The following is a 20,240-nucleotide window of genomic DNA, read 5'->3' as shown; positions in this document are numbered from 1 at the left end:
CTCGTTTTTCGTGGTTGATGGGGAACAGAACCCGCCGCGATAAGTGAAAAACCGCGAAGTAGCACCCCACCTCCATTTTTTTTTTTTGTGTGTGTGTTTGAGTGTTCAATGCATTTGTTCAGATTTATCATTGAAAAGTGATACATATAAGACATGTTTTTGCACTTTTTCCTGAAAGTTTTAAAAAAGATATTTGGCGGAAAACACTCAGGTGACTTGAAGTTCCGCTTCGAAACCCTTAATTTGGCCAAATTTCAAAATTGTCCGATATGCATGCGTGTTACATCATTGGAAAGCTTAAAATCTCATTTTTTTCTCAAAAATTTTGAACAGGAGGGCATTTAAAAAAAAAAAAAAAATAAACATTTTTTCATTGCGACCTAACTTGTTTAAAAGTTTAAAATGTGCGAGTGAATAATTTTTTAGTCGTTTTTTTAAACTAAATATTAGACATTAATGAATGATCTAAGCTAAAAATGACAGCCATTTCGAATAATAAATACGATTACCGTACTTACCTTCTTTTATGGCTAGGTTGAAACAAAAGCGGTTGCGTGACGTCTGTAAACAGGGGTTTCCAGGGTAAAACGGACAAATTAAAAATAGTTCGAGGACTTAATGCATCATCAATCTGCTACGGGAGCATATAGACATCTTGTTCTATCAAACGCAACAGTTCTTTTAGCTTAAAATACAGTAGTTTATTTTAAAGAGGGGTGCAAGAGCAGAAACTGCTTTTTAAGTCTTGTCTGTGTTTTCCGCCATATACTGTATACATATGTATATATATGTATATATATATATATATATATATATATATATATATATATATATATATATATATATATATATGTATGTATTCCGCCATATACTGTATACATATGTATATATGTATTTGGCGGAAAACACTTAGGTGACTTGAAGTTCCGCTCTGAGACCCCCAATTTCTCCAAATTTCAAAATTGTTCAATATGCACGTGATACATCATTGGAAAGCTTAAAATGTCAGTTTTCTGGGAGAAGAACAATTTTAAACAGGAGGGCATTTTAAAAAAAAATATATTTTTTTAAAACAGCAAAACCCTAACTGGAGGTGACAGCACGCGAGAGCAGAATTAAACACGCCATGATTTTAACGAGATATTATCGCGTACTTACCTCGTTTCGATCCAAAAACTCCATACAGTATGTATCATCGAGTGTCAAGACAGATGTGAATGGCCACAGCTGGATTTTATGAGTGAAACATGGTAAAATAACAAGGGTTGCAATGCAGAAATCACAGACATCAAGGAGTAATTGTGATGTTCATTTTCATATATTTACCCTTTTAAAGCTTTTTTTTTTCAAATTTTCTTCGTTTGGATCGAATGTTTATCATCTAACATATTGGGGAAAATGCAACAGTAACAAAAAAATACAATTAATCTATAGTCATGAGGTACATATACGTGACTTTTTTTTACAGACTCCATTTTTTTCATTGTGACGTAATTTGTTCTAAAATTTAAAATATGGGAGTGAATAATTTTTTGAGTGAGTCATTTTTTTTTTAAAACAAAATATTAGACATCAATTCATGATTCTAAGATAAAAATGACAGACATTTTGATTAATAAATCTAATTACTTACCTTCTTTTTATGGCTGGGTTGAAACAAAAGCGGTTGCGCGACATCTTTAAACGGGGGTTTCCAGGGTAAAAGAGACGAGTTAAAAATAGTTCGGGGGCTTAATGCGCCATGAATCTGCTACGGCGGCATATAGACAAATTGTTCTATCAAACGCAACAGTTCTTTTGGCTTAAAATACAGCAGTTTATTTTAAAGATGAGTGCAAGAGCAAAAAACTGCTTTTTCAGTCTTATCTGTGTTTTCCACCATATGTATATTTTAATAAATGTTTTTAAGCCTTCAAATGTAGTAATAATGATAAGTTTTAAAGATTTTACTTTCCCACCAAATTATTTTTAAACATGAGAAAATGTAGACGCCAAATCCATTTAAAAAAAAGTTGAAAAATTCTTGTCTTTATTAAATGCTTCACCGAGTGAGTCCACTCATATCCGGTCAGGTACACACAATGAGTTGCCACAGCAACTGTTTAACAGGTTAAACGTTGTTGACGCATGCGGCGCTTTGAAGTCTCGGCTTCCCAGCGGCAAGATCAAAGCTTAACCGTGTCAGTCATCATTGACTTTAATAAGCAACTTCAGTCCACTGCCACCAACAAACAGCAGGGAGAGGGAGGGAGCGAGACTACGTGATCAGCGCAGCACAGTTCATCTACAAGGTGACCCAAAAAAAAGTTTACACTCAGTTGACTGCTTGTTTAAAAGCCATTGAAACATATCTAAATAGGTTGTCATGCTTAAGTGATTCATTAAGGTCACTCAATGCAGCTGGTAATCTCCCGTCTCTACAATTCCTGTGCTTCTGCTGAAAATTAAGAAAACTTTAGCTTTACCTGAATTGCTGCGTGCCGGTCTGACACCTACTGAGATTGCAGCAAATCTGAGAATATCCAGATGTGCAGTCTACAAAGTTAAAAAGAAGCTGAAAGATACTGGAACAGCCTCACGAAAACCTGGGTCTGGAAAACCCGATCTGTGCGGACCAAAAAGTTGATTGACAAGGTGATATGTGGCCACCCCAGAGTCCAGATCTCAATCTCCTGGATTATAGCATATGGGCAACTGTGGAGGACAGTGCCTGTAAGAAGCCACAAACTTCTGTGGCAGCCTTGGAGAGGTCCATTGTTAGATCTTGGGAAAAGATGACAGCATCCTACATAAAGAAGACCTGTCAAGCATTCCGCAGGCGCCTGGAGGCTGTTGTGACACTTAAGGGAGGACACATTGAAAAATAGAGTGTACTGTACATGTTCTTTACAATAATGTATAATTTGTGATTCAATTCTAATTCTAAACTGAATAAACATGGCATTTAAATTGTATTATGGCAGTGTAAACTTTTTTTTGGGTCACCCTGTATATAGATTTTTTATTTTTTTTTAAATCCGCGATGGACTGAGGGCACGAAGTTTGAAGCGCGAAGTAGCGAGGGATCACTGGTGCACTTGAGTTCCATAAAACATAATCCCCATCTTTTGAATTGAAGTTGAAATGGTAAGAAAGGAGTGGAACCATAGGCGCTGGAAGTCAGCCACAGCAGGGGGTGCTCAGTATCTTATTGTTTTTCCCCATCCAAAAACAGCCGTTTTGGTCCAAATTTGTCATGCTGCGCCTTTTCTCCATACAAGGCGTGCACAATGGCTGTTCAAACGCATGCTGAATAGTTTACATACTACTACAAGGCTATTCCAAAGACAGCGATGTATTTCACCTGCAGTGTGTGTTGCAGGAATTTGTATTGGAAATATAAGCGCCTGTATATTATAATGCAAATCCCCGCAGCTAGATGGCGCAATCACACACAAATACATTTGAAAATAAAAAAGTGTACTACACTTCAGTTTAACACGCCCTTTTCACAACAGTCAAATAAATTGCGCATGAATATCCAACAGCGCTCTGCACTTTTCCTTGCTGGGCATGATTATAAACAGGGGTGCACATAATTTTTTTGCCCAGGTTCTCAGAGGAGGACCTGGAGATGTGACTTGGTCCTCATTGAGCTTGAGAGCCGACCCGCCTGATGCGATAAATTTATGACAAGCTTTACTTAGAGCCAATTAACTTTAATTAATTATATTAACAATTAATGTTTGATTAACATCAACTGGCACAACAAAATTGCCATTACTTTGAAGTAAAATGTAAAGAAATAAAAAGCACCAATTCAAAATAAAGGGCATTATGCGGCTCCCACATTAACTCCAAGCCTTTTTAAAAGTGGGATGTCCTCCTCATAAGACCTCATTGAACGTGCATGTTTAGCTTTGTAAAATGCGAGCAAAAACACGTTTGTCAGTGCATGTCGCTGTTCATTACCTTTATTCCGCCCTATTCCGCCACTTGTCCATAGGGCGAGTGGGGTCCTGTTTGACATCGATAGTTTGCTTAATTGCCACATGCGCTGTTTTTTTCGTGCTTTTCAAAGTTTGGATGGCTGAAATTCTTTGACCCTACATAAAATGCGCTGCTCTTATCGGCGACATTGGGATTCTCACGGCACATTTTGTACCGCATTTCCGTGCACGCATCATTTGCTTCTAGCCATGGTACCTCCTTGTAGACACTTTTCAGCAAAAGTCCTGTTTTTTGGTAGCTCCGGTGACGTCTCTGTCGTCTGTCTGTCTTTTGACGGGGGTGGGGGAACACGGAAGTAATTACTCAGTGTGGCCTGCCTCTACGACACTTTGAGAAGTTATTTTCTCGTGTCCGCCGCAAATACAGTGGTCAGCCATCGGTACGCAAAAGCGTATGAAAGCCGTTGAGGGCCAGCGCGTTTGTCTACGTCCAGTACGCATGCGCGCATGCGGACCACTTATGTGCACCCCTGATTATAAACTATAATAATCATCTTCTTGACCTCGTATTGAATTTTGGATAATTTTGCTGTTTTTGTAAAGCAAAAATTGCGAATTCAATTTTGCACTGTCTTAAAGCCTCCTTGTCAACAGTTAACTTTTCCGTTCCAATAGCACCTTATCCAACAAGACCTGGTAAGTGGTGACCATGTTATTAACAAAACAACAGGTATATTTAATCCCCAAAGTTATATACGCTATTGTTTCAATATGCTTTATTTATTAATTTTTAACCCCCAAAAATCTACCGAAACTTTTTTCCCTCCCCAACACCAGGGGATACTGCAGCACCCCACTTCCTGTGCCACTGAGGAGAAGAGGCTATTTTATTTAAAGATAAACACGACTGTTTTGAAGCGATGGGTGTTTCATTTGGAGATTACGTTTAAACTTGCTTGGCACCATGGCGCTGTTGGAAAGCTGCTCGTGTCGCATTCAAGAACTGCTCGGATTTCTAGCCACCAGCGACGTTGCTGTCCTCGACAACGTGTAGGAATAAAACACATGGAGAGGATCGACGGTCGTCACATATGGATAAAATAGAAAGGACACTTTTGTGTATATCGACACTTGACGAGTCTAATCAAATGATGCAAAGTAGAGGTGCTGGGGACCACATTGTCATGGACAGCAAGGTGGCTGACGGCTAGAAATCCGAGCAGTTTTTGAAGGCGACACGAGCAATACCTCGCTCATCTGCACACGACCGAGAACTTTCTACCTACTCCTTCCTTCCTACTGCATCTCCGCCCGGCGACGTAGAGAAAAAAAAAAGAAGAAATGCGTTATCGGATAATTTCTCGCGGCACACCTGACAATCTCTCACGGCACACCGGTTGAAAAACACTGCCTTGGATATATGTTTTGAATTAGAAATAAACTGCTTGATTATCTAATTCAAAAGGGATCGGTGAATCCAAATGTGAAGCTTGTGGGGTTCGTAGTAGAAATAAGTAGAAATGGTAAGAAAGGAGGTATCAGGGATGCATCTGAATTGTAGCTCCTCTGCAACTGCAACCAGTGTGAACTCTCTGCCTGACTTAACTGGACATGTTGCACTGCGTTGACACACTGCAAATGCTAATGGTAGCCATCTTCTCTGCTGCGATGTGCGGCCTAGCTAGTCAAACTGGTGACATCACTTTGCGTGTTGGCCATCGTGAGGTTGTCTTGTGTGCTTCAATGTTACATTTGACTTTGTATGGGAACCCATCATGCAACAAAAAAAAGCAGCTGGTCTTACGCAACATTAAAAGTAATATTCTTGGCAATATTGGCTGAATAACAGCTTAATAGTCTGCTGCAAACATTTCGACCTGCCCACCTAAGCTTCATGATTTTTCTTATAATGTGACCATTGTTTTTACCAATTAACCCCGCCTTTCAGAATGATAAATCCTCCGAGCTCTGCTGCGTCAGAGCAATGTTGTGCTACGTGTGCGTTTGATGTTCTTTTTATAAGTAAAGTCTTAGAAGACATCTGGAGTGAGAGCCTTTTTCTTCTAAAAACAAAGGGAGAACAGATTCTCATTTTTCTGATTAAAAAACCCCACTGAATTTCTTGGGGAAAATAAAACGCTGAATGCCACAGCAATAAAACTAAATGGAGTAGAGCACTGCGCGTGAAAAAGCCTACCTTTGCTTCCATCACTTTCCGTTATTGACAGACTTCCTGGCAAACAGCGAAATGGGATTAAAACTGTTTTGCGTTTTTTGGATTAAATTGCAAAGACTATGGGTTGCGGCTCATTGAAGTCTAAATGATCAAATTTAATATGGTACCCGCCAAAGTGACAGTTACAGAGCCCCTAAAGCAGGCATGTCCAAAGTCCGGCCCGGGGGCCAAATGCGGCCCATGGTCAAATTTCATCCGGCCCCCAGCCTCTGTCATAAAATTAATAACGTCTGGCCCGCACACAGACTTAATAAATTGGTCAGCAGTACTGCTCCCAGCATATGAACTAACTTACACACTCCTCATTTACCCACTAAAAGGCAGCAGCACTCTAAGCAATATTACCCCGTGTGATCCTTTACTCCCAATTTTCTAAAATGGCGACAATCAACAAAAAAAAAGAAAGTTGAATGCGACGGCTGACGCTTCAAGGATAGGTTGAAATTGGACTATTTCTTCACTAAAATAGACAAAAATTGTGTCTGCCTCATTTGCAGAGACAGTTGCTGTTTTTAAAGAGTTCAATGTGAGGCGATATTACCAATCAAGACACGCTGACATGTACGACAAGATTACAGGAAAGATACATAGCGAGAAATTGAAGCAACTTGAAGCTAGTTTAATTTCACAGCAGCAGTATTTCGCAAGAGCCCGAGAGACGAAAGAGAAGGCCCAGATACTAGTTGCGAGATTGTTGTAATTATTAAAAAAATAATAATAATAAAGCAAATGTGACACACAGAATGGTTTGCTAAAATTTGCTTAAGTATATTGTTCTACATAAAAGACGTCAGCCAAGGTCGGCCCCCCACATTTTTACCACACCAAATCTGGCCCCCTTTGCAAAAAGTTTGGACACCCCTGCCCTAAAGGGACATCGCCAGAAATAAATTTAAGCAATCTGGTTTGCACCAGAAACTATCTGGTACACATCAGCATTATATAGCATTTAAGCTAGCAGCGTTTTGCGATGCAAGTTGGCCTGTTGTTGTAAACATTAGCGTTATGTAGCATTTAAGCTAGCGGACTTTTGCTATGCAAGTTAGTTAATTGGTGCATTTGGCTAACTAGCATAGCAAAGGTCTGCTAGCCTAAATGCTAGAGGTGGGAATATTTGGGTATCTAACGATTCGATTACGAGTCAGAGGCTCTGATTCGATTATAAATCTATTATTGATGTCACCCAAACCCCCCCTTGTTTCAAAATAGTTTAAAAATCCTATTAGGCTAAACCAAACTAAAATTTAAGTATCAAGTTAAGTTCAAAACATTAAATACTCAAGTCCCTATTCTGTATCAGCAGCTTTAAACTACATTCAATTAATTCAATGATGTGAATCAACCGTTAAAGTTGATAAAATTGCTCCCGTTATTCCATAATTTCCCTTCTGTCTACGTACAACATGTCAAAGTTTAAAAACTGTTACATTATTTAAAGATATTCACGTCAAGATTTTGCTGATTTAGTAGTATTTCAAATAAAAAGTGAATTAAGTTCGCTACAACAGAGCCTTCCAGAGAAGTCTACTGCTTTAAGATGGCGGCTGTTTACAACGCGGCAACTACTTAACAGCAAGCCTGTCGTTTCCCATCTAGTTCTTTTTATATGTTCTAACACCGCAGTCGTGTCATTTAACATCTAGTTCTGCATATATGTGATATCTACTATAGCCGTATGTGGCCGTATGTTTGTAGCAACTTGCAAGTGGCCGTTGTTTGAACCAGCTGTCGGCCACAGTCAGATATTTTTGTTTTTTTATCAAGCAGCATGCGTTGAACATATGTGCTCTCGGTCCGTTCCTCATTGCGTCCTGAAGACCGCGCTGACTGTGTTTTAGTTCTGCTTTACATATTATAATTCAATAATCGGAATTTGGATGTTTGTGAACCGTTCTCAAATCTTCCACAGCCGAATCGCGAATAATCTAAGAATTGGAAATTTCGCACGCCTCTATTAAATGCTATGTAATACTAACGTTTACTAGATTGTTTCTAGTACGTACCAGAAACTGATGCGCAGCAGATTGCTTTATTTTATTTCTGTCGATGTCCCTTTAGTGGCTCCGTAGACAGTGGGACTTAGTGGGACTTTAAAAGATATTTTAAAATGTGAGGCTGTAAATGTATAACATTAAATTTCTTACTTAGTACCCAAGATAAATAAAGGAATATTTTTTTCCTTTCAGATGATGTAAGTGGCAAAGAAAGCAAAGTTCACGTAGATACAACAATTCTTTTTATTGTGTTTAATCCACTCACGCATGTTTAGTTTTCATCAACATTGACTGTCTGCAGACCTGAAGAAGACATGAAAAGTACAGAGGTCAAACCAACTGTTGCTCCACGTTATGGGTGAATAATCAAACAGTATCCCCACCTTTGCATGTGGTGACTGGAACATATGTCACCAGGGTGTACAGTTTGTTGGGGGAATCCTCATCCTCATTTCGTTTCCTGGACAGTCGAACACGTATTCTGTACGGCACGTTCCTGCACAAACACACGTTACCCTGTGTACACCATGCTAAAGTAAAGCAGGGAATTACACTGACAGATCAAGTAATCAAATGCTCAAGTCTCATAAGTCACCAAGACGTTTTTTTTTTTTATTATTATTATATACTTTTCTAAAAATGATTAGGTTTGGCACTGTTCAACTAAACTGTCATACCTGATCCCCTTGCTCCACACTGCCTTGTTGAGGCGAGTGTCAATACGGACATCGGGTGTTCCCATCTCTTTCACTGCAAACTTGCGGATTTCATTGATGGCGCGGGGGGCCCTCTTCTTGAATCCCCTGAAAATAGTGCAAGATTATTCAGCCGGGCTAAAAGAACAAAAAAATCTCCATGAAACAGAATTCTAATAAACGGTTGCATGTTGGAAAACTCACACTCCATGGATACGCTTGTGTATATTGATGGTGTACTCTCTGGTCACCACCTCGTTGATGGCAGAACGCCCTTTCTTCTTTTCACCCTTTTTGGTTGGGGCCATCTATTGGGAATGATACACCAATTAAAATCTAGTGGCCGCGTTGTTGGCTGTCGCATCTTTTCATCCGTATTTGACGGCAATAAGCACATTAGGATACATAAGCTGAAAACTACTAGGAGGTATAACTACGTGCAGCCGTTGCTTTCAAAACAACTATAAATGTTCGTGTATAGTAAACACACCCTAAAACTACAAGTAACCCGTATGTAGCGAACAACCACTTGGTTAATCCAGTTTCACTTCATCGCTTTAAATGCTATTCTAACCATCCTACGCGACTAAAAACAACTCCGTACAGTCACTTGTTACTTGTGTACACAGTTCTACATAATGTGCGAATAGTTTATGTTCGTTAACCGCAGGATGGTAACCGATTGTTCCAATGATTTTGGCGAGAAAGGACACTAACCGTCTCGAAACGCTGAGGCGGAAGTCGGAAGGACGGAATGGAAGGCGTGCATTGTGGGTAAAGAAAACAGGTCCGTCTTCACAAAGTGTCCGTAAGGAAACAAGCCTGGTAGTCTTTTTGCCCTCCCCTTAAAAAATATATTAATTACAAAACGCTATGTCTTTTTTTATGCTCATTCATGCTCATTCTAAATAAAATTTACAAAAAGACAACATTAAATATTGGTGTAGCATTTTAACAGCTTTAAGTTCGGTCGCTTCAGCAATTTTCATAGTATATTTGTGTAATAATTTTGAGCTTAACCCTTTCATGCCTGAATGATTTTCCTTTTCCTAAATGTTTTATTACATTGATAAAAACGCAAATTTATAGTAAAAGAGCCACTAGTAAGTAAAAATATAATAACATAAATGTTTAAAAAATATTTTTAAAAAAACATTACAAAAAATAGTAAATTGCAAAAAAAAAAAATTCCTGTTTTTTTAATTCGTTTTATACATTTGTGACTTCACATAGCTTAACTCTTTGGCTGCCATAGTATGTGGCATTAGACGTCCAATCCATTTTCCAGTTAAAATTGATTGTCCGGCAATTGCCGTCAATAGGTGCTTTCAATATCAATTTCCCTCTTTTACTACAACACAGTGTCATGTGCTGGCAGTGAATGAGTTAAACTAGTGATAACTACTGAATAGATGTCCACTGCAGCTGCAGTGAGTGACAACTGTTAATCATTTTGAAGCCACCCACTTTCCCGTTGTGGATTCTTGTTCGCCAAGGTGCAGATGAAGAACCACACCAAAATGCAGTATAGTCAATGTTGGCACACGATCAAACATGAGTCAAAAATTGTCAGCAGTTCCCTCCTCAGGTTGGCCTTCTTGAAGATCCTGAGAACGTAAAGACAACGTCCCCCTTTGCAAATGTCGAGGTCTTCCAGCATTCCCATCTCTTCCTGGTTAGAGTGTACTGATGGAGGTTTAGAAAGTGCTTGTCTGCACAAAAAGCTGGAGATCCCAAGTACCACACTAGATAGCTGATATTCCACAATCATGATACAAAGATCATAATTATTACTATACCAGACACATTATGTGAAAACAAGGGTGTAAAACATACAAAACTAGGTTCACCTTGTGTGTAAACAAAAAGCTGAATGATATATCGGTCATACAACACAGAACCAACAAACCATTCTTAAATACCCTAATTTTCTCCAATTTAGTTGTATTAAATACAGCGGAACTCAAGTACAACACAAAACTGTAAAGTTTGACAACCTTCTTTTAGCAGATTGAAATCGGAGGTACTAGGACTAAGACAACATACTGAAAGTGGTGTGAATTTGTAATGAAACTACTGAAAATGTATGAATCGTTATACTCAAAAAGTGGTAGAAAATTATATAAACTAGGTATTTTAAATAAAGTGAAACAAAAAAAGACAACTTTTTGCTGCGTTAGCTTGAGTGTGATGTAACGAAAATGATCAGCAATATGTGGAGGTAAACGGGTGTGCCTGTCATTCTCTGAGACACATGGGGGGAAAAACCTGTTGTTGCCTTGGCATATGGTTTGGAATTAAAGCAGGAAAGACTAGGTAATTATTTGCTTTTATTTTTTTGTTTTTTCTTTGCGGCTTACTTCCTTTGAACATTTAAACTGTCTTTATCAATGGCACTTGATGTGCTTTTTCTATTAAAAATGTGTTTTTGCATTAAAATGTCCAAGAAAGCAATCACCAAGAAGAAAGAATAAGGGTTTAAAGCACAGCTGGAACTAGGGGGTGATGAACACACTGAATCCAAAATCATAAGACATTTTTAGAACTGTTGTTGTTAGTAACTTATTAGCTAAGGCACTTAGCTGAGACAGAAATATCAAGAGCAGGAATCATCAGTAGAGAGCCTATGAGTACCACCGGTTTAAATTTGGAATCAACAATTCTGTAGTATTTAAAAGGGGAAAAAAAGCAACATTCTAAAGATCAGGGTTGTAGCATGTTACAAATGTACAGCTTTTATTGTCCCCGAATAAGTATCGTCAATTAGATCAGAGGCATGGATCAAACTGGTCTTCATTAATCAGTATCCAAGAGGTAGCTCTCACTAACAAAAAGGTTGGCAGTTAAGAGCCTTTACACACAAAGGTCTGTGGTCACACTTGCAATGTAATGGATTGAGTGTTCATCTGTACAATGCTTTTTCTTGAGTGAAAAATGGTATTCTACATCATTCTTGCATTACTTTCTGTTAGTGAAGCACAATGTAAGAAAATGTGAAATTAACTGCAAATTCAAAAAATATATACCGCTATCTCCTGTACTGAGTTAATGACACTGATTCAATGGCAAGAGCAGACGTATCGCAGAAATATTTTCAGCGTAATGATTCACTATCTTGCAACGTGGCTTTATTTCTTGCTAAAGAGTTATGTCGTCAGTGAAATGAGATGAGAAGTCAAGGCTTCCAAGCATTGAAGTTCATGCACTTCCGGGATCAAAGCCGCCTCGTGTATCTCATGACACGCAAACCTCTGGCTGTCCCGCAGCGAGCATGCTGTCGCTGCCTGCCGGGGTATCTTCAACAACTGCGTCCGACCCACTGTCGGATCTTTCTGGGACAGACGTCTGACCAGACACAGTTCTCCGAAAGAGACGCATGCTCATTTGCAGTAGCTCGCTGTCGACCACAGGATTCATAGGATACTGTTTGGTAAGGCCCTAAAGGAGAGGAGGAAGACAAAAACACCCTTGCCTTAAACCTCCCAAGTTATTTCAAAAATACTGCAGCTAAGATGAACACTGAAACGTTTTAATTTACCTTATCATTTTTCAAGAGTTGCCTACGAATTCCAAAGTCCCTGCGCGCACACAGAGCCTTGCAGCAGGGCCCAAGGTTGCTGAGTAAAGCTGCTCTCTCCACCCGTCTGTTCAGGGCAGCCATGTTTAGGGCCCCAAGGTCATGCTCAAACAGTTTGTCAGCATCTGGAAGGATACGTAACATACTGTATGATTACCGCTTAAGCCTGGTATACACATATGGATTTTCAATTCAATATTGCTCTTTAAAACAGTCTGTAATAATGGGAGCCTGGTTTGCTTAAATTCAATGCATATTAACAATACCTTTCATCCAGGCAGATCCTAATAATATTACTAATACACACGACATTATAGAATACAAGGAGTAGCCACTAACTGAGATGTTAACCATTTGTAGGGAAAATGTGACTATTTTTGGTAATTGAAAATTTTAACTTATATATTATTTATTATATTTTACTTTTAATCACTACAATATTATTATTCTAAATATTTTTCATTACATAATTAAATACTGCCTTTTGGTAAGTTTTACAGCAAGGCTTTTTGTGCTGTCTAACAGCGAACTCTTGTGGTCGTTTTGCGACATGGTTTATTGTTTTCTTGCCAGTTCAATATGGCTGCACGACGTCTCGGGCTGACGCCTACGTTGTAATGTTGTGCTTATATGATCCTTGGACAAGATTTGTCCGTAAGTATAGTTGTTGTAAAGAATGTATATATTATGTTAGTAAGCGAAATGTTATATTTTTTTTATGAGACGCTTTTTTTTTTTTTTTAATGTTTAGTGAACCTGTATAGCGTGCTAAGCTAACGTTGTTGCTAATGCAATGCTTGTGTACTTTTTTTTTTTTTGTAGTTTTACGACAGTCTGAAGAGGACAATGGTTTGAGGCCATTTTATTTATAAATCAGATGAAAAAGGAAGAAGTCTGATTATTAAGGCGTCGTTCACTAGCTGTTTTTTTTTTTTGTAGTTTTACGACAGTCTGAAGAGGACAATGGTTTGAGGCCATTTTATTTATAAATCAGATGAAAAAGGAAGAAGTCTGATTATTAAGGCGTCGTTTACTAGCTGTCTAGCTTTGGAAAAAGTAGACGCTTCGGAGTGAGGACAGCATAGACAGATTTAAATGACAGTAGAGTGAAATGCCCACTACAGTCCTTATGTACCGTATGTTGAATGTATATATCCATCTTGTGTCTTATCTTTCCATTCCAACAATTTATTTTACAGAATATATATATAATTTATAGAAAAATATGGCATATTTTATAGATGGTTTGAATTGCGATTAATTGTGATTAATTACGATTAATTTATTTTTAAGCTGTAATTAACTCGATTAAAATGTTTAATCGTTTGACAGCCCTAATATATATATATACAGTGGGGAGAACAAGTATTTGATACACTGCCAATGGGTTTACACTGTGTTTTCCCATTGGCAGTGTATCAAATACTTGGTCTCCCCACTGTGTGTGTGTGTGTGTGTGTGTCTATGTATTATATATATACACATATGTATACATATTGAATAAAAACAATTACACTCTGATAATAAAAATAAATACTCTGTAGTTATGGCCCCTAATGCGGCACGGTGGCCGAGTGTTTAGCACACACGCCTCACATTTCTGAGATCAAGGGTTCAATCCAGGGCTCCGGCCTTCCTGGGTGGAGTTTGCATGTTCTCCCCATGCCTGCGTAGGTTCCCTCCCACATCCCCAAAACAAGCGTGGTAGGCTGATTGAACACTCTAAATTGTACATTGGTATGAGTGTGTGCGTGAAAATGGTTGTTTGTCTCATTATGCCCTGCAATTGGCCGGCAACCAATTCAGGTAGTTAGCTGGGATAGGCTCCAGCATCCCTGCGACCTTCGTGAGGATAAGCATGGAAAATGAATGAATTAACTCATTGCCTGCGAGTGACAACGTATGACGTCAAATTCATTTAAACTCGGAGCAGTGCTGTGAATTCTCATGTTTCAGTGACAGGGATGGCACTAGACGTCCAATCTAATTTCAGGCATGAAAATGGGTCAGGGGTTAAAAAGGTGAGAATGGTGTAGAGGACATATGTTCCGGCGTTTTGCCAAAATGTCAACACCGGCGAAACGTCCTATTGTATATGAGGCAAATTTGACACCCAAAGTACTACCGTGTGGTCTCAACTTGTTTTGTTTAGATGCATACAGGCAGAACGTACTAAAAAATGCCTTAAGAAAGACTTAAATGTAGTTATATCAAATAAGGACGGTTTAAATACCCTATGTGACTAATGTGGTCAACTGCTTTAAAGCTACCACAAAAAAAACAATGGTTAAAAGTATGGGAGGATAATACATGCAAAAAGTATTTTTGAGGGAATGAAAAGGTCATAAAAAACTCAGTAAAAAAAAAAATAGTGAGTACTCGCCGCTTTTAACTGATGTGCGCATGCGTGCGAATGCGAACCGCGTAACAAGGAATATTGAGCTCCGTCTAAACACAATGTGTTTTAGTAATCTGCAGGAGGCACCACAGACACATATACAGTTGTGGTCAAAAGTTTACATACCATTGTGAAGAACATATTGTCATGGCTTTCTTGAGTTTCCAGTTATTTCTACAACTCTGATTTTTCTCCGATAGAGTGATTGGAACAGATACTTCTTTGTCACAAAAAACATTCATGAAGTTTGGTTCTTTTATGACTATTATGGGTTAACAGAAAAAGTGATCAGATCTGCTGGGTCAAAAATATACATACAGCAACACGAATTAGCAATTTCTTGTGAGTGATTATTGACTTGAACAGTTATTGACTTGAACAAGACAGGAAAGTCACTTGGAGCCATTTCAAAGCAGCTGCAGGTCCCAAGAGCAACAGTGCAAACAATTGTTTGTAAGTATAAAGTGCATGGCACTGTTTTGTCACTGCCACAATCAGGAAGAAAACGCAAGCTATCACCTGCTGCTGAGAGAAAATTGGTCAGGAGGGTGAAGATTCAACCGAGAATCACCAAAAAGCAGATCTGCCAAGAATTAGAAGCTGCTGGAACACAGGTGTCAGTGTCTACAGTCAAGCGTGCTTTGCATCTCCATGGACTGAGAGGCTGCCGTGCAAGAAGGAAGCCCTTGCTCCAAAAGCGGCACCTTAAGGCTCGACTGAAATTTGCTGCTGATCACATGGACAAAGATAAGACCTTCTGGAGGAAAGTTCTGTGGTCAGACGAAACAAAAATCGAGCTGTTTGGCCACAATGCGCAGCAATATGTTTGGAGGAGAAAAGGTGAGGCCTTTAACCCCAAGTACACCATGCCTACCGTCAAGCACGGTGGTGGTAGTATTATGCTGCGGGGCTGTTTTGCTGCCAATGGAACTGGTGCTTTACAGAGAGTAAATGGGATAATGAAGAAGGAGGATTACCTTCAAATTCTCCAAGATCACCTAAAGTCATCAGCCCGAAGATTGGGTCTTGGGCGCAGTTGGGTGTTCCAACAGGACAATGACCCCAAACACACATCAACAGTGGTAATGGAATTGCTAAATCAGGCTAGATTTAAGGTTTTCGAATGGTCTTCCCAAAGTCCTGACTTAAACCCCATTGAGAACTTGTGGACAATGCTGAAGAAACAAGTCCATGTCAGAAAGCCATCAAATTTAACTGAACTGCACCAATTCTGTCAAGAGGATTGGTCAAAGATTCAACCAGAAGCTTGCCAGAAGCTTGTGGATGGCTACCAAAAGCGCCTAATGGAAGTGAAAATGGCCAAGGGACATGTTACCAAATATTAGCGCTGCTGTATGTATATTTTTGACCCAGCAGATTTGATCACTTTTTTCTGTTAACCCATAATAAAGTCATAAAAGAACCAAACTTCATGAATGTTTTTTGTGACAAAGAAGTATCTGTTCCAATCACTCTATCAGAGAAAAATCAGAGTTGTAGAAATAACTGGAAACTCAAGAGAGCCATGACATTATGTTCTTCACAAGTGTATGTAAACTTTTGACCACAACTGTACCTTGCGCTGGCCATGTTTTATGTAGAAGCTAGACGAGTTAGGTGTCTAACACTGTGCACGAATGTTGCAATGAAAAAAAAAGGCGCCACAAGTCCCCGAAATACCAATTACAGCGATATTAGAAAGAAGGTTGCGTTTCTTCTTTTATATTACCGTTAAATACACAAGCTAGACGCTAGCTTAATGGGAGCTATTTTTTCACTGGAGATTTGGCTAGCTCTGGCAGTTATCGACGCAAGTTGCAACTAACGACAGTAACTTGTTATACAACAAAATATGAAAAGGATTGAAACCGTTACTCACCAAATCCAATATGCTGGCAAATGCATTCATCTGAAAAAAATATTGGGAGTGAGATCTCCCTCGTCCAGCGAACGTGAATTTGTGCTTAGGGCAAGATCATCTGTCGCAATTAGCGATCTTTGACGCTATCCTTTTTTCCACTTCAAGTTTGTTTCTCACTCAGCGGTTGTGAGGCTAACATTCGTCTTTGTAAGTTTTTAATTAGTTTGTATTTTGAATTTGAAAGGAAAATGTGTTTTGCTTTTGGGGAACTTTTTCTTGGTGCTAATCAGTTGAAGCTACTCACACATGGAAAAATACTATTGTACAACGTTTTAAATGTATTCATTTTGTATATTTCAGTTACCACGATTTGAGAGCTCAATAAATAAAAGTACGCCTTGTGTTTTGTTTTTGGGTTCGCTGGAATAGCGTCACTGACACACAAAGCAACAAACGGGAAGGAGTCGCGCCACTTTTGGCTGCATTTTTGACACATGAAAAATAATAGCGAATCCCGTACTAATGTGTGACAGATAATTTTAGTGGTTTTGAAACCGCGACGTTTTCATACCATGGTAAACTGTGACAACGGAAACCAGCACATGCCTACTCCCCCCCCCCTTAAAAAGTTTCTCCTCGGATCTACACGATTCACGTAGGTCACCCTTTTTGACTTCAAAACTGCGAATTTCGCCGAAAGGTGAGAGATTTTCATGCCTGTAATTTAACTGGAAGGTCTGGTATCAATTATTCTCTGCCAGTCTCTTCCAGCCTAAATGGATTGGACGTCTAGTGCCGTTAGTGACAGCCAGATTTAAATGTGTGCCAAATTAAGGGCTAATGCTCTTTGAGCCTTAACAGTAATTGCGATATTTAAAAAAATAACCATAAAGGGATTAATCTGTGTTTCAAATCAAATTATACTAAATTTATGTATGGATTCCCATTCAACTACATACAAAGATCCCAGGAAAAATATTTATCCATGCTCAAAAATGCAGGGTCATAATCAAGAACGATAGACATGAATAACCTCAAAACCAAACAAACTTCAATTGAGGAAAATTGCACATTTAAGAACTACTTGAAAATAAATTACGTTTATGTATGGATTCCCATTCAATTAAATAGGAAAATCCCAGGAAAAATATTTATCCATGCTCAAAAATGCAGGTTTAAAGTAAAGAACAATAGACATAAATGACCACAAAACCAAACAAACTTAAATGACAGTAAATTACACATTTAAAAACAGAATGCTCAAATGCAAACTCTCACCTTTGGGGTTGTCCAGCTCTGCCTTGCACACTTCTTTGACCTTTTCAAGGAGCACAGCCCCAGCAAGTCGCTTAGAGACGCCCGCCCGGAGAAGAAAGGCCCCCGGGGTAAAGCGAAGCAAAGCTGCCCCAGCCGCTCGGGGCTCAGGCTTCTGTTTAGGCATCAGACTGGACCAGTCCACATCAATAACATCCAGAGGACCTGACGACACACGAAAAGGAATCAGTAACCATCATGTCTGTGCTGACTTTGTACGTAACAGATAGTTTTTCATATAATCATGTTAATGTATGTCCTGGAACCTGTCATTTTCTCTTCATCCTGCTGATCCTCCTTTTTCTGACTGTCAGCCAAAATTTCATCAAGCTCATCATCACTGATTGGTTCGTAGTCCTCTCCTACAGATGCCACTGACTGGCTGTCATCTTCTTTTCCATCGTCCTCTACTGGGAACACACAACAACAAATCACATCTCAATATCACAGCAATGATGATTTTGATGCAAATGTGAGTATGTTTTTACCGTCAATGCTGTCCATCCGCTCCATCTCTAACTGCTCACCGGCAACATGGTGGCTGTTGCTTGGTTTCTCAGCTTCTGGTGGGCTAAAGGCTTCTCTTGGCAGGAGGGGCTCATAGTCACCTCTGTCTTGTCTCATTATTTCACCTCGCCCAGCAGCTCTGGAGTCAGCATGAGGGGGCAAGTCCAGCAACATCAATCTCTCTCTGTCTCTATCGCTGCTTCTTTCACCCCTGTTGTCTCTGTCCCGTTCTCTCTCACGCTCCCTCTCTCGCTCATGTTGCTGGATGAGTCCCTCAGGCAGCAAGCGTTCGCGTTCCCGGATGTCCCTCTCCCTCAGAAGAGGTTCGCGGCCAGGACGCACGGGTGGAGGCTCTCGTCCCCTACCGGACCAGTCTCTGGATTCGGGATCCCAGTCTCTCGGTTGTTGAAGAGGCTGTTGGAGAAGCAGGCTCGGCTGCTGTTGTCGAAGATCTTTTCGGTCCCGTTCGCGATCAAATTGCTCCCTGTCACGCTCTCGTTCTCGACTATCGTAGGACCCAGCGCGGGATTGGGACCTGGCTTGCCTCTCAGAATCAGGAGAGCTACGCCTGGAGCTGTGGCTTCGGGAGTCCTGTCGGTCTTCAAGGCAAACACAACAGGTGTTACAACAGTGCATGTAACTTATTTTCAAAAGCAGAGTTGATTTGCCGTAACATTTGGACTATACAGTATGAAAATACAGGTAGTCCCCGGGTTACAACATACTTGATTTACGTGATTTCGACTTTACGACGCCAGAATCATCCACCATTTTTGTCTCCAGTCGTTTTTTTTTTTTGTCGCGTAAAGAGTACCCTATTGTACGTCACAGTATTTTTTACTTTATTAATGTGACGCATTCTGTCCTCACTAAACATTAAGTTGTTTAGCTTGACAGACAGCATACAAGGGAATTGTGGTTTCTAAAGGTTTTGAGTTCCTTCACTTTTGACCATTTGTAAAGCTGTAACACACATATGTACACTTATGTTCAAAACGACACGCATTTTATTTTAACAATAAAACACTTGATACAAAACAATTGGTGTTCAAATGTCCACCTAGAAAGATCAATATGTAAATTTAGTAGATTAGTCTAACTTGCCTAAGAAAAGCCTGCTAGCTTAAATGGTACGAATGCTAACACATTTACAATTCTCATAAATCACAAATCGCTCACACCCAACTCCACAAACTGTAGCTCTAAACTGAATTACCAATGCATATACAAACATATATTAGCCGAAACAAGTTACAGCCCTATGTGGGCCAAACCAGAGCAAAGCTGTCCTTTACCCATGTCAGATGAGAGTCTGCTCCTCACTCGTAAGGTCAGTCCAGCCATACCCAACGCTGCCACCAGAGGGCAGTGTATCCTCCATCATTAAACAAAATACAACATTTTTGAACATTTTGGATAGTAATTTTGAGATTTAGGCAATTTTAAAGGGTTAAATCCGATTGACACGGAAATTCAGCACAGCAACGGAACTTGCTCGTAACACAGAGACTACCTGTACCCATTTCTCTCCGTTTGAAGCAGTCTAAAGATGGATTTTTTTGCAAAAAAGCTTCATGCCTTCTTTTTTTTTTTAATTCATCTGATTTTGTTTGGCTAACCCGGCACATCATCAAGACATAGCCACTTGGGGTGCATTGAGTCTCTACCAACTAGCGTCAGTGTTCCATTGTAAAAACAAAACAAAACTGAGTTTTCATGTGTATTAGTA

The 20,240-nt window shown here is 39.5% G+C and overlaps 2 protein-coding genes across 7 annotated transcripts in view; both read right to left on the bottom strand.

Moving 5' to 3' along the window:
- Positions 1 to 8,384: 8,384 nt before the first annotated feature.
- Positions 8,385 to 9,634, bottom strand: rpl31 (ribosomal protein L31). The gene is made up of 5 exons (XM_057829915.1): positions 9,572 to 9,634; positions 9,059 to 9,162; positions 8,837 to 8,962; positions 8,543 to 8,655; positions 8,385 to 8,462 (listed from the first exon to the last, which is right to left on the bottom strand). Exons 2-5 carry the CDS (start codon positions 9,160 to 9,162, stop codon positions 8,431 to 8,433), a joined length of 375 nt encoding a protein of 124 aa, XP_057685898.1. The 5' UTR covers positions 9,572 to 9,634; the 3' UTR covers positions 8,385 to 8,430.
- A 738-nt stretch (positions 9,635 to 10,372) lies between these two features.
- Positions 10,373 to 20,240, bottom strand: part of zc3h13 (zinc finger CCCH-type containing 13) — a 29,684-nt gene continuing 19,816 nt past the window's right edge. For 3 of the 6 annotated variants that reach the window (XM_057829910.1, XM_057829913.1, XM_057829911.1), the window contains exons 16-20: positions 18,493 to 19,110; positions 18,271 to 18,414; positions 17,969 to 18,169; positions 12,393 to 12,556; positions 10,375 to 12,292 (exon numbers count right to left, since the gene is read on the bottom strand). In XM_057829910.1, coding sequence (XP_057685893.1) covers positions 12,089 to 12,292; positions 12,393 to 12,556; positions 17,969 to 18,169; positions 18,271 to 18,414; positions 18,493 to 19,110 — 1,331 coding nt within the window. In that variant the 3' untranslated portion in view covers positions 10,375 to 12,088. Of the gene's footprint in view, positions 12,293 to 12,392; positions 12,557 to 17,968; positions 18,170 to 18,270; positions 18,415 to 18,492; positions 19,111 to 20,240 lie in introns of all 6 variants that reach the window. The other 3 variants (XM_057829914.1, XM_057829912.1, XM_057829909.1) reach the window with 3 other exon arrangements.

Source organism: Corythoichthys intestinalis, chromosome 2, assembly GCF_030265065.1.
Source record: "Corythoichthys intestinalis isolate RoL2023-P3 chromosome 2, ASM3026506v1, whole genome shotgun sequence".
Taxonomy (NCBI): domain Eukaryota; kingdom Metazoa; phylum Chordata; class Actinopteri; order Syngnathiformes; family Syngnathidae; genus Corythoichthys; species Corythoichthys intestinalis.
This window is presented reverse-complemented; position numbering and strand designations above follow the sequence as displayed.

What these genes read in the sequence shown, in the direction of transcription:
- rpl31 (XM_057829915.1), bottom strand. Translation starts at nt 9,162, where the DNA reads ATGGCCCCAACCAAAAAGGGTGAAAAGAAGAAAGGGCGTTCTGCCATC. An exon ending in CACAAGCGTATCCATGGAGT is followed by an intron (nt 8,963 to 9,058) that starts GTGAGTTTTCCA and finishes CACTATTTTCAG; the next exon opens with GGGATTCAAGAAGAGGGCCC. An exon ending in GTGTGGAGCAAGGGGATCAG is followed by an intron (nt 8,656 to 8,836) that starts GTATGACAGTTT and finishes GTGTTTGTGCAG; the next exon opens with GAACGTGCCGTACAGAATAC.